Here is a 14080-nt window from a genome sequence, read left to right as displayed (position 1 = left end):
TACAGGCAAAAAGATTCCAGAAAGCTTGTCCTCAAGCCAGCAGAGTACAGAAGGTAAATCAGACAGGCTCCAAAAGCAGTGACAGGTACTGTGGGACTGTAGCAGAAGGAATAATCATATCATTGGCATTATTACAACAGAACTTACTGTCGACAATGGCATTGCACTGGTGGAGACAGACAGTGACTGATGACACTGATTAGTCTTCCTTGTAGAAAGTCCAATCCAAAACAGTGAAGCTAGCTTCTGTGCACCACTGATTACACATGTATGTCGATGTGTGGTGCTTTTCAGGCTTGCTAGAGAGTCCAAACAGTGATTAGCATGCCAAATTTCTTTACTGTAGACAAGGCCCAAAGGAGCAACATGGTAACATGACTGAAGGTGCATATGGAAGAATGAGGCAGCAAGTGCACAGATGCAGGTATAGCAAGGTTACTTTGGGCCTAGAAAGGGAGCTGGAATTGATGCCATAAGAGACAAGATGCCAATGAATGGATTCAGTGAGAAAAGGGACATGCTTAGAACAGGGGGAAAAGAGGGGTCCTCTGTAACTGGGTTTAGAGGGAAAAAGGTGAAAAGCTAGGAGACAGGAGAGGAAGTTATAATAATCAAATGAGACATTACCAAGGATTTCTGAAGAGGTGTGTTGGGTGATGAAGGCAGAAGGAAGCAACAGATTTTAGCTGAGACTACATGAGGAGGAAAGAAAAGAGAAAAGTCAAAGATTCCAAGATTGTGACCCTAGGAGACAGGAACGTCAGCAGACTTGAAGATCAGTTTTAGAGAGTTTAAGAGAGTAGCAGACAACCAAAATACGTCAAGTAACTGGAGTTGTGACTGGACAGAATGGGCGAAGTCATAAGTATGGCACTCAAAGTACATCTGAGCATTTGGTGACAAAGGTGGAAGAAACTAGACACCTGTCAAGCACTCTCGCCAAGAATTAATGGCTTGTAAAGTGGGTGTCAATAAAAATGAATAGCAGCTCTGGCTCAACAGGTACAGCAAAAAGGGGTGCTTTATGAATTCCCACACAGCTCTACCACCAGACCTTAACGCTCACTTCCAGCATATTCTGCTGTTCCAATCTTCACCATCTATCCACAAACAGATACACCAGTGCATCACTATCCCGATTCCCATATTTTTTTTTTAGTTCTCCTTTAACAACTCTACCCACACACCTCAGTCCTGACCTGCATGCTCCATTGCTATTCCACTTCTGGATTTATTCTGCAGAGATGACTACTAGTTGCATAATGATTTTGATATGTACAGATGGGATGCTCACAGCAGATCTACACTGTCATTTGAAGCAAGGTTCCCTGATGTAAAAGAGTGTACTAACCAATGCAAGACCCTCATGATATATGCAAGGCAAGCAGTTATTCCAGGATATTTACCTTTCTGCAAGCAGGACAAAGTCCATTCTCATCAGTGCGGATACGGTGCCAACAGAAGCGACAAATTTGGTAGCCACAGGTGCAAGGGAAGAAGTTGATGTCATCAATCTCCAGGGGCTCCATGCAAAGGGGGCATTCCACAGGGTCTTCCTTCGCATCAGGGCTGCGAGACATCTTCACGTGTTTGCAGAGCAGCAAAAAAGTTTATAATAACTTAAGGGAGCAGAAAGGTCTGCACTGAAAATTAAAATGGAGCAACTTGAAGATCTGCAAGAAAATAAGACAAATGTGTCATTGAGTTAGTATTCAAGTTTATATTGCAAAACCCATTTTAACAGCACAGAAAATCCAAAGGACAGATTTAGACTTTTGGTTGTATCTATTCAATTCTCCATAGCCTTTCCTCTCTTTCTCTCCCCCCCCCCCCCCACACACACCCCGCCGCAGTCTTTCCTACACGAGTTATTCACGAAGTCAAACTTGGGCCTCTCCTGCTTCGGAGTCATATGAGCTGTTGGAAAGGTGCTATTATTGGTGTTTCCCTCCCTAGCAAGGGAGCATTGCTCTGACTCTTGCTGACCAAGTGCCCTGGCCCAACAAACCCTCGGTTTGAAATTTTGCAGATGAGCACAAATACCTAAAACAATACATGGAGTACATGCAAACCTTCCTGGATCAATTTAGGGAATGTCTGAAGTTGAACTCGGGAATTGGCAATGAAGTGAAAAAATGAACTTACTTGCTTTATAAAATATTGCAGAGATTTGGAATCATTTCAAGCTCAATGATTCAAATCCAGTCTCAGTCAATAGGTTAAGAAACCTTTTTTTAAGCACAGAACTTTAACAAAAAAGCAGTGAAAGCTCTTTTCCTCAACCCTGACCTGAAACAACTATATGAGAGAAGAATTCAATTTGTGTCTATTGCATTCTCGGACACTGCTGAGAATAGGGAAGGCTGCCCATTAAGTTATGTTTGATATGTACATATGCCTGTTTACCACAGCTGATCAACCCATTTTCTGTAGGCCACCAGCCTACTACTTTTTTTCTAGTGGCATCACTCCGGAGCTTTTCATCAATGCCAAATTCACACGAACATTGGTATGCTGACAGAAGCTATTATTGCATTTGCTTAACTAATTACATTTTGCATAACTAATACTACAGCTAAGTTTTGAAAATAGCTTCTGTTATAATACCCATTTTCAGTGCTCAACTTCTTCCAAAAGGATAGTTTTTAAAAAAAGATTTTCAACAATTGGAGGTCTTTGCTCAAATGTAAAATTTGTAAGCCTAGAGAAAAATCCATTCGTGTGCGCATGCTGATGGAGGAGTTGGATTAAGCTTTTCCTGCTAAAATCTGTGATTAGGGAACTGTTACATTTGAAATTTGGCAGGCAGACTTTTTAACATATTGTTTGTGAGGATGGGGAGCAGGGCTCAACAGCCCTGGGGCTCACTTCTGGTTTATATCTTAAATTCCCAAAGCTCGTGCTTCAGCCAGCCACTGACAGGGGCCAGGAAGATATTCCCCCAATGTGTTCTGGGAGGTTTTTTCTCTTCTTCCTTCTGAAGTAACAGGGACAGCCACAGCTAGAGATGGTACACTGGTGGGGTGGGCTCTGCTCAGTACCACCTCATTCTCTCTCAGGTGCTTGGCTGGCTAGTTCTTGCTCACATACTCAGGGTCTAAATGATCACATTATGTGGGTCGTGAAGGAATTTCCCCCCAGATCAGATTAGCAGTGATTTTAGGGGATAGGGGCAGGGCTCGCCTTCCTCTGCAGCACATGGGTGCAGGTCACATTTATCTCATGTAATCATTTTTCTGTCATTGCAGGGAACTTGAGCACCATCTAAGAAGTGTGGTTGGCCACCGTAAGAGAACTGGAAGGACCTACTGCCTGTATGAAGAGTATAGAGGAAGCTTAAAATACATGACTGGGAGCCAAGTCCACAGGCCGCTCCCAGATCACATGTCTGAGGAGCAGGTCTGTCAGGTCTTCCCCTCCCTAGATGGGGAAGACGACAAGGGGGGGTTGAAACCAATCCCTGGTTAGTCTGGTGAAAAGGAGGGTCCTCAACTGTGTTCCCTGTAAGCTGCACAGTTGGGCAGCTGATCAGCAGAGTGTGCACATCCGGTAGCATGTGTTCAGGTGCCCCTCCTGCTGCTGCTTTGCGGCCACATTGCTCTGTCCTGCAGCTGCTCCCAGGACCCTCCTGCTGCCTGTGCAGAGCAGGGGGGAGTGTGGAAGCTGATGTCAGGGTGTTCCCCCTCCTCCCCCGGCACCCCATCTCCACAGAGCAGGGGAGCTCCACAGAGCTGCCTCAGGACTCTGAGCTGCTGTGGTCTGAGGTCTGAACCATGAGCAAGTGCTTTTCTTAAAGAGACAGCACATGGTTTGAGACTTCCCCAGCAATCAGTCTCTTACACACACACACACACACACACCCTTGCCTATGTACCCCATCTCCACAGAGCAAGGGAGGGGAGACAGGGCTCAGGACAGAGCAGGAGAGCTTCCAGTGAGTGCCTTAAAGAGACAGTGCTCGGTGTGTCTCAGAAACTTCCCCAGCAGCCAGCGCGCGCGCACACACACTCTGGATCACACGCAGTCTCTTTCACACTCCCGTCCCAACACATACTTGTATCACTGTTATTACTTCTTGGTACTTCCTGCAATGCACATATATTCACCATAATTTTATTCTTTCAAAGTGTATTATTTTAGTGTTTTGACTGGTCTATGCATTTCATTTTTTTTCTCTTACACTTAAATTTAATTCTTTGAGTAGTGAGTTCTAAAACGCCTAACCTGTCCTGGCTGGAGTAATTATCCCTATGGTAACTTTTTAAAAGTATACATCTCTAGATATTGTGTTTCTACTGGTGGCATAAAGCCACAGATACCTTGGTGCACATAAAATTTATTCCGAACATGGATGGAAAAAATGAACTAGAACATTGGCTCTCAAGTACATGAAGTCAGGTGCAGTCCTAGTTTAAAAAAAAAAAAAAAAAAGCAACAGTGTGTATTTAAGTGCCCACTATCTTTAATGCTCATGTAACGATGTGGTTAAAAGGAGCAGATACATCAAAGGTACTATGTTTCTAGTTGGCATGCACCAGTAATATTTCTGCTGTTCCCAGTTTCCCCCGCTTTCCTTCCTATTTGATTCCCTAGGAAGGTAAAAAGGGGAAACGTACTAACGACATTTAGGATTTTTTATAGATAGATATAGATATAGATATAGTTAAGAATCAAATGTAAGAGTTAGGATTGCTACAAGACAATTCTTTTATTAGTGGCAGTATTACAATAGCACCCAAAGGCCCCAGTCAGATTCAGGGCCCTTCTGTAGTATGTTCTGTACAAAACAATTAAAAATAAAATAAAATAAAATAAAATAAAATAAATAAATAAATAAGAGTCCCCATGCCTTGGAATTTGCCCTTATTTTATGCATCTGTATTATGTTGTTTCTCTTGTTAAAACGGACACCTTAACACATTGCTGTTTACGGTTTTACTAAGCAAATGTGTGCAATGTCAAGTTAACACTTCAGTTAATACCTTAAGTTTTACATTTCTTGACATTAAATTTGCAAAAATTAAATACAGTTATTGCATATGTATTTAATCGGATCAGTTTTCCTGGAAGTAGACTACCTAAACTGAATAAGTAGTAGAATTAGTTTCTATCTAGGAAGTGCAGGGAGATGTGTGTGGAATTTCTTCAGATTAGATCTGGATTAAATTTAGTCAGAGATGTCCCAAAACAGGCCAGTAAGCAAACAATGTATTCCGTTGAACGGTCTACTCATTCCACTGCATGTTCAGCAAATCTAAGACTATTGAAATATGTCTGAATCAAGCAATGCCAACAATTTCGAAAGGATGCCAACATATTTAATAATTCTATTGACAACTGAAGTTGCTATTTGGACCTTCTGCTAAAAAAGTCACCAGTTCATGAAAAACATGTGACTTATTAGCCAGCGCTTCAGACATGCAGACAGGCTCTCTAGCAAAACTACAAAGTGATTAACATTTATGAGCTGTTTAAGTTAGCACTAAGAGTTTAGCAGCTACTGGTAATAAAGCCAATAAATTGCTGCGTAGTCTGCCATAGGCCTGGTTTATATTCCAGCCAAGGATAAAGAGCAGCTGTGTGCTGTGGTTTTGAAACTAAGAAAAGCAACATTTTTATTTATTCTGAAAAAGGTTTTTTAAAGAGATTCCACCCAAGTCTCTCCCCATTGCAGGGATGTTAATACACCAGGATGTTGTGCCATTGCCACATCAGAACAATGCTCATTTTCCACAATGGAATAGTAAATATAAGGCAGAACAAAGCAGCATTAGTGGACTATTCATATAGAGCCACTAAAATACATAGGGATATTTAGTCAGCAATAAGGTCATACCAGTTGGAGGGCAGTTCAGAATATTTGTATGATTGTTGCCATCATCTTGGCTTTCCCACTATATCATATCCACTTTTAATATCTTGCATTTAATCAAAAGTACCTGGTTTTCAGGATCACGTTCCAAAAGAAAGTAAAAAAAACCTAATACATCTTCTCAGAAGAGAAAGCCTCAAAAGGTACAAAAAGTAAAAGCTGTCAGACAACACAAGACAGCCAAATTGGGCTCTAATAGTTCCACTTCCTGTTTCTGGGAGAGCCTTGGTGCCAACCTTCTTTTAAAACATTACACAACGATGCAGCACAGCTGGACACTATCTAGCACTGTCCTCCAGATTGCTGAATGTCTGCATAAGAAAAGCAAATAGATGAAATATGAAACTAATTAATAGGCTGCTTGCCAGGGACACCTTCAACCTGAAAGTTACACTTACCTGAAAACTGTGTGCCTACCATAGCTAAACACCCAAGATCCAGATAAGAAGTGAAAAAGTTTCTCCATTTTTCAGTTTGTTTACTTGATTCCCTCGACAGCTGTGTCTAGCCAGCTTCACTGTTCCATTGTAAAGTTAGACTTGGAAGGATTCGATTTTTATTGGTAAAACAATGGTAAAAGTGGATTTCCCCATACACACAAACTGACAAAAATTTTCATTTATAATAATCAAAATTTACAGATCGACAAAGAAAGAAAAATACTACTTGAGATCTTAAGAGTTTAAGGGCATAAAGATATTTACTTTACACATTTTGACACCAGACGTTGACAATTTGTGTTTTAATGATAAAGCTTTAATTTTTTGAATCTCAACAGGTCATAAAATAAAATGCCTGACTGCTCCTATTTCCCGCAATTATGAAAATTTAAATAGCCAAAATAAAAAATGCTTAACAAACCAATCTTATACATCAAAATAAAATAAAAAAAAAAGTTCTGCCAAGTCGATAGAGTCCATTTCTCTCTTGGAAATTTTTGGATGTTTTCTACCTTTTCAAATATATTGATTTCAATTTCAACACAGAATACAAAGTGTACTGTACACTGTTCATTTATATTTATTTTTATTACAAGTATTTGCACTGTAAAAAACACAAGAGATAATTTTTCAATTCACCTCATACAAATACTGTAGTGCAATCTCTATCATGAAAGTTGAACTTACAAATGTAGAATTATGTACAAAAAACTGCATTCAAAAATAAAACAATGTAAAATTGTAGAGCCTTACAAGTCCACTCAGTCTCTTACTTGTTCAGCCAATCGCTCAAGTTTCTTTTCATTTGCAGGAGAGACAATGCTGCCCACTTCTTGTTTACAATGTCACTTGAAAATGAGAACAGATGTTCTCATGGCACTGTTGTAGCCAGCATCGCAAAATATTTACGTGCCAGATGCGCTAAAGAGTCATATGTCCCTTCATGCTTCAACCACCATTCCAGGGGACATGCGTCCATGCTGACGATGGGTTCTGCTCGATAACAATCCAAAGCAGTGTGGACAGACGCACGTTCATTTTCATTATCTGAGTCAGACACCATCAGCAGAAGGTTGATTTTCTTTTTTTGGTGGTTCGGGTTCTGTATTTTCCGCATTGGAGTGTTGCTCTTTTAAGACTTCTGAAAGCAAGCTCCACACCTTGTCCCCCCTCAGATTCTGGAAGGCACTTCAGATTCTTAAACCTTGGGTTGAGTGCAGTAGCTATCATTAGAAATCTCACATTGGTACCACCTTTGCGTTTTGTGAAATCTGCAGTGAAAGTGTTCTTAAACTGAACAACATGTGCTGGATCATCATTCGAGACTGTTATAACATGAAATATATAGCAGAATGCAGGCAAAACAGCAGGGGACATACAATTCTCCCCCAAGGAGTTCAGTCACAAATTTAATTAACGCATTTTTTTTTAAATGAGCATCAGCAGCATGGAAGCATGTCCTCTGGAATGGTGGCCAAAGCATGAAGGGGCATATGAATGTTTAGAATATCTGACACATAAATACCTTGCAACGCCAGCTACAAAAGGGCCAGGCAAATGCCTGTTCTCACTTTCTGGTGACGTTGTAAATAAGAAGACGGCAGCATTATCTCTTCTAAATGTAAACAAACTGGTTTGTCTTAGCAATTGGCTGAACAAGAAGTAGGACTGAGTGGTCTTGTAGGCTTTGAAATTTTACATTTTTTTGTTTGAGTGCAGTGATGTAACAAAAAAATCTACATTTGTAAATTGCACTTTCACGACTTTCACTACTGTATTTGAATGAGGTGAACTGAAAATTCTATTTCTTTAATCTATCCTTTTTAGTGCAAATATTTGTAATAAAATATACACTTTGATTTCAGTTACAACACAGACTACAGTATATATAAAAATGTAGAAAAACATCCAAAATATTTAATACATTTAAATTGGTATTCTATTGTTTAACAGTGCGATTAAAAGTGCAATTAATCGAGATTAATTTAAGTTAATCACTTGAGTTAACTGTGATTAAGTGACAGCCCTTAAAAAACCCTTATAATAGCAAAGCAAAAAAACCTTAAGAAAACTGGGAGAAAAAAATTCAGGGCATGCAACTGAAAGGGTGTTCTATTGAAATTTGGATTTTATTTACTTGTTTATGTTAAGACAGCTAGTTTCAAAACAATCAAGTTGACAGTGTCTCAAACCTTTTGTAACCAAACTCAAGACAAAGGCTAGTCTAGCATTCTGGGCCAAAAACTGCCCTCTACTTGGCTGGAAGGCTTTGGCCAATTTTGGATTTAGTTAGGATACAGACCCTGCCACTCCTTTCCTCCTATTTTACTTGGGACTGGGGGAAGAGGGGTAGCAGTGGTGTGCTATCTTCTGTATTTAAGGTTTTCAAGGGGCAACCACCTCACCAACTCCCCACAGCTCTTTACAGAGCTGACAGCTTGTAACCCAATCTAGTTGTTTTCTAAAGGGCACTGGCAAGAGGTAGGCTTGTTTCTGCACACCCCAATACCTTACATTTTCCAGAAGGGAGCAGCTCTCTTGTTCTGCGGCTGCATGAGTGAACTGATTCTCAACATTCTCCTGCAGAAAAGGGGCTAAATCCCCAGAATACTGGGGACTTTTGGGGGGAGGGGATAGAGAAGAGATAGTGTGCTTGTCATGTTCTAAGGCTTCAGTGGGAGCAGCAAAAGAACAGCCAAACTTGGTCAGACCAAAGGTCCATCTAGCCCAGTATCCTGTCTTCCAACAGTGGCCAATGCCAGGTGCCCCAGAGGGAATGAACTGAACGGGTAATCATCAAGTGATCCATTCCCTGTCACTCATTCCCAGTTTCTGGCAAACAGAGGCTAGCAATACGATCCCTGCTCATCCTGGCTAATAGCCATTGATGGACCTATCCTCCATTAATTTATCTAGTTTTTTTTTAAACTTAGGAACCAGACTAACCAATAACTCCATCAAAATGAGGCTGAGGACAAATGAATAAAATACTAGCCTTCCAGAACACCTCTGGCAACCAGGGGCCTCTAGAAGGGGAAGTCCAGGTGAGTTTCGGTTTATGTTTCACTGAATTCTCTAACATACCAGTAATTTGAAGTGAAGCAGGTCACAAAGTCTATGGACTGAACCTGCAGAAAAGATCTGCTGAAATGCAGGCAAACAAACTAGTAGATTTTTACAAAGCCCTACTATATTTTGAAACTCCACTTCTGTAGAGACTCAAATATGAGCAGTGGACTTATTTCTTATTCTGCCTATGTAACACTACAGTTACCCTCAGCATAGACTAAAAGGTCCATTCCACTGGAAATCCCCATTTTCAATCCATTGTAACTATCAATTCTCTTTTAAGCTTATGGACATAAATGCTCATTTATGTGCATAAGTAACTAGGGGAGAAGATGTTCTAGATTTGAGTCTCACAAATAGGGAAGAACTGGTAGAGAATTTGAAGGTGGACGGCAGTTTGGGTGAAAGTGATCATGAAACGATGAGTTCATGATTCTAAGGAATAGTAGGAGCGAAAACAGCACAATAAAGATAATATACTTCAAGAAGGCAGACTTTAGTAAATTCACTGAACTGGTACGTAAGATCCCATAGGAAGCAAGTCTATGGGAAAAAACCTCAGAAGGAGAGTTGGCAATTTTTTTAAAGAGCAAATTATCCCAATGTGCAGGAAAGAGGATGTATGGTAAGAGGCCAACCTGACTTAATCAACAGATCTTCAACCATCTGCAACTCAGAAGAGTCATAAAAAAAGTGGAAACTAGATCAAAATACAAAAGGATGAACAAACAAAAACACCACAAGCATGTAGGGACAAAGTTAGAAAGGCCAAGTCACAGAACAAGATTAAATTAGCTAGGGACATAAAGAGTAACAAGAAAACATTTTACAAATACATGAGAAGCAAGAGGAAAACCATGGACAGGGTAGGCCCACTACTCAATAAGGAGGGAAAGACAATACCAGAAAATGCAGCAATAGCTCAAGTGTCAGATGCCTTTTTTGTTTCAGGTTTCACCAAAAAAAGTTACCAGAGATTGGATAACTAACATAGCGAACATCAGTGTAAATGAGGTAGGATCTGAGGCTAAAACAGGAAAAGAACAAGTTAAGAATTAACTTAGATAAGTTAGAGGTCTTCAATTTGGCAGGGCCTGATAAACTACATCCTTGAATACTCAATGAACTGCCTGAAGAGTCTCTGAGCCATTAGGGATTAGCTTTGAGATCTCATGAAGGATGGGAGAAATCCCAGAGAACTGGAAAAAGCCAAAATGTAGTACCTATCTATAAAAAGGGAATAAGGATAACTGAGGGAATTATAAATAGTGAGCTTAACCTAAGTACCCTAAAAGATGATAGAGCAAACAATTTATAGCCATCTAGAAGAAAATAAGGTGATACATAACAGTCAACATGGATTTGTCAACAACAAATCATGTCAAACCAATCTAATACCACCTTTCTTTGATAGGGTAACAAGCCTTGTGGATACGAGGAAGCAGTAGGTATCAGGTATATCAACTTCAGTAAGGCCTTTGATAGTTTCACGACCTTTTCATAGCCAACTAGGGAAATACAGCCTAGACCAGAAGTAGGCAACCTATGGCATGTGTGCCAAAGGCAGCACACTAGCTGATTTTCAGTGGCACTCACACTGCCCGGGTCCTGGCCAGCAGTCCGGGGGGCTCTGCATTTTAATTTAATTTTAAAATGAAGCTTCTTAAACATTTTAAAAACCTTATTTACTTTACATACAACAATAGTTTAGTTATATATTATAGACTTATAGAAAGAGACCTTCTAAAAATATTAAAATGTATTACTGGCACACAAAACCTTAAATTAGAGTGAATAAATGAAGACTCGGCACACCACTTCTGAAAGGTTGCAGACCCCTGGTCTAGACAAACTTACGATAAGATGGGTACACAACTGATTGGAAAACCATACTCAGTAGTATTGAGTGGGGTGCCACAAGGATCTTTCCTGAGACTGGTTCTATTTAATATCTTCCTAAATGATTTGGATAATGACAGAGTGTACACTTATAAAACTTGTGGGTGAGATCAAGCACTTTGGAGGACAGGATCAGAAACCCTAATTATCTTGACAAACTGGAGATATGGTTAGAAATAGGATGAAATTTAATAAAGAAAACTACGAAGTACTACACTTAGGAAGGAATAATCAATTGCTCAAATGGGGAAATGACTGCCTAGGAAAGAGTACTGCAGAAAAGGATCTGGGGGTTATAGTGGATCACAAATTAAATGAGTCAACAATGTAATACTGTTGCAAAAATATGTAAACATCACTCTGGGATGTATTAGCAGGAATGCTGTAAGCAAGACATGAGAAATAATTCTTCCACTCAGCACTGATAAGGCCTCAATTAGAGTAGTGTGTCCAGTTCTGGGCCCTACTCTTCAGGAAATATGGACAAATTGGAGAAAGTCCAGAGAAGAGCAACAAAATTGACTACAGGTGTGGAAAACATGACCTATAAGAAAGATTGGAAAAATTGGATTTGCTTTGTCTGAAGAAGAGAAGACTGAGGGGGTACATGATAAACAATCTTTAAGTAAATAAAAGTACCTTTATACAAGGCACTGGTGAGACCTCATCTGAAATAGTGTGTGCAGTTCTGGCCTCCCATGTTTAAGAAGGCTGAATTCAAACTGGATCAGGTACAGAGAAGGGCTAATAGGATGATCTGAGGAATGGAAAACCTGTCTTATGAAAGGAGACGCAAAGAGCTTGGCTTGTTTAGCCTAACCAAAAGAAGGCTATGGGGAGATACGATTGCTCTTTATAAATATATCAGAGGGATAAATATCAGGGAGGGAGAGGAATTATTTAATCTTAGTACCAATGTGGACACAAGAACAAATGGATATAAACTGGACATTAGGAAGTTTAGACTTGAAATTAGACGAAGGTTTCTAACCATTAGAGGAGTGAAGTTCTCGAACAGACTTCCAAGGGGAGTTATGGGGGCAAAAGACATATCTGGCTTCAAGACTAAGCTTGACAGGAGGGGGTGGTATGATGGGATAGCCTAATTTTGGCAATTAATTGATCTTTGATTATTAGCAGGTAAATATGCCCAACAGTCTGTGATGGGATGTTAGATGGGGTGGGATCTGAGTTACTACAGAGAATTCTTTCCTGAGTGCTGGCTGGTGAGTCTTGCCCACATGCTCAGGGTTTAGCTGATCGCCATATTTGGGGTCGGGAAGGAATTTTCCTCCAGGGCAGATTGGCAGAGGCCCTGGAGGTTTTTCGCCTTCCTCCGCAGCGTGGGGCCTGGGTCACTTGCTGGAGGATTCTCTGCACCTTGAGGTCTTTAAACCACGATTTGAGGACTTCAATAACTCACACATAGATTAGGGGTTTGTTACAGGAGTGGGTGGGTGAGATTCTCTGGTCTGCATTGTGCAGGTCAGACTAGATGATCATAATGGTCCCTTCTGACCTTAAAGTCTCTGAGTTATAAAGAGGAGGGTGATAAATTATTCTCCTTACCACTGAGATCAGCATAAGTAAAAAGGGGCTTAATTTGCAGCAAAGGAGATTTAGGTTAGACATTAGGAAACTCTTCCTAACAGTAAGGGCAGTTAAGCATTGAAACAAGTTACCTAGGGAGACTGTGAAATCTCTATCATTAGATGTTTTTAAGAACAGATTAGACAAACACCTATCAGGGATGGCCCAGATAATAATTAGTCCTGTCTCAGTGCAGTGGGCTGGGCTAGTTGACCTATCCAGGTCCCTTCCAAGCCTACATTTCAGTGATTTTATTATTTCACTTTTGGACAGGGCCAGATTTTAATAATAATTAATGGAGATATCCCATCTCCTAGAACTGGAAGGGACCTTGAAAGGTCATCGAGTCCAGCCCCCTGCCTTCAGGGCCAAGTACTGATTTTGCCCCAGATCCCCAAGTGGCCCCCTCAAAAGGATTGAACTCACAACCCTGGGTTTAGCAGGCCAATGCTCAAACCACTGAGCTATCCCTCCCCCCTGAGCTATCCTTCCCCCCAGTTTGGTGTTAGCAGGGAAGGAAGAATGTCACGAGGGAAGGAGGAATCCCAGACTTGTTCATCAGTTGAGGCCCCAGTATTTAATTTTGTATGTGTTCAAGAACAAATTGTACATACTACAAATATTTCAAAATGAGAGCGAATGTTTAACTTCAAATAGTATGCTAATTTCCTTATTTTGGATCCTTAAAGAGAAGGGCTTTTTATATAGATCTCTCGAGGATTTTTGATCTCAGGCTCCTCAGGAGTTCAAGGAGGAAATGGCTGGGAACACTGTGGTAACAGTCTAAGGAGCTGAAACTGCACCCAGCCAACTCTGGTTTGCCACACAGCATTCACAAATGAATACTGAACAAACTTTCTCTCTACCAGCAGAAATATGCCAATACCAGAAACAGAAGAAGTTTCCTCACACATCTACTAACGAAGGCTGATAAAAATAAAGGCTCCAAACAGAATCTGGCTACTGCTCTTTGGTGAGGATCCCAACATGTCTGTTTCCTTTCCTGATTTTAGCAAAGTGGCAACGATGTCCTCACTGAGTCACTCTCTTTAGGCCGGTTTGAGATTACCTCACTGGTATTGACCCTTGCCTCCCAAATGACACTATTGGAACTTGCCCTTCCCCAACTTAACCTATCACTACGGAAATCATTAGGGGATGAAGCTTCACTTTTGCTTTTCCTGACTACAAACAGGAGCTCCACACTCTG

At 40.6% G+C, this 14080-nt stretch overlaps 1 protein-coding gene across 7 annotated transcripts in view; it reads right to left on the bottom strand.

Annotated features, from left to right (window-relative positions):
- The window catches only part of CNOT4 (CCR4-NOT transcription complex subunit 4), a 122255-nt gene that overhangs the window by 70535 nt on the left and 37640 nt on the right, over nucleotides 1–14080 (bottom strand). For all 7 annotated transcript variants that reach the window (XM_054029032.1, XM_054029042.1, XM_054029071.1 and 4 more), the window contains exon 2: nucleotides 1407–1673. In XM_054029032.1, coding sequence (XP_053885007.1) covers nucleotides 1407–1580 — 174 coding nt within the window. In that variant the 5' untranslated portion in view covers nucleotides 1581–1673. The remainder of the gene's footprint in view (nucleotides 1–1406; nucleotides 1674–14080) is intronic.

Source organism: Malaclemys terrapin, chromosome 1 (genome assembly GCF_027887155.1).
Source record: "Malaclemys terrapin pileata isolate rMalTer1 chromosome 1, rMalTer1.hap1, whole genome shotgun sequence".
Taxonomy (NCBI): Eukaryota; Metazoa; Chordata; order Testudines; family Emydidae; genus Malaclemys; species Malaclemys terrapin.
Note: the sequence above shows the minus strand (reverse complement) of the source record. Positions and strands in the feature narration are given on the sequence as shown.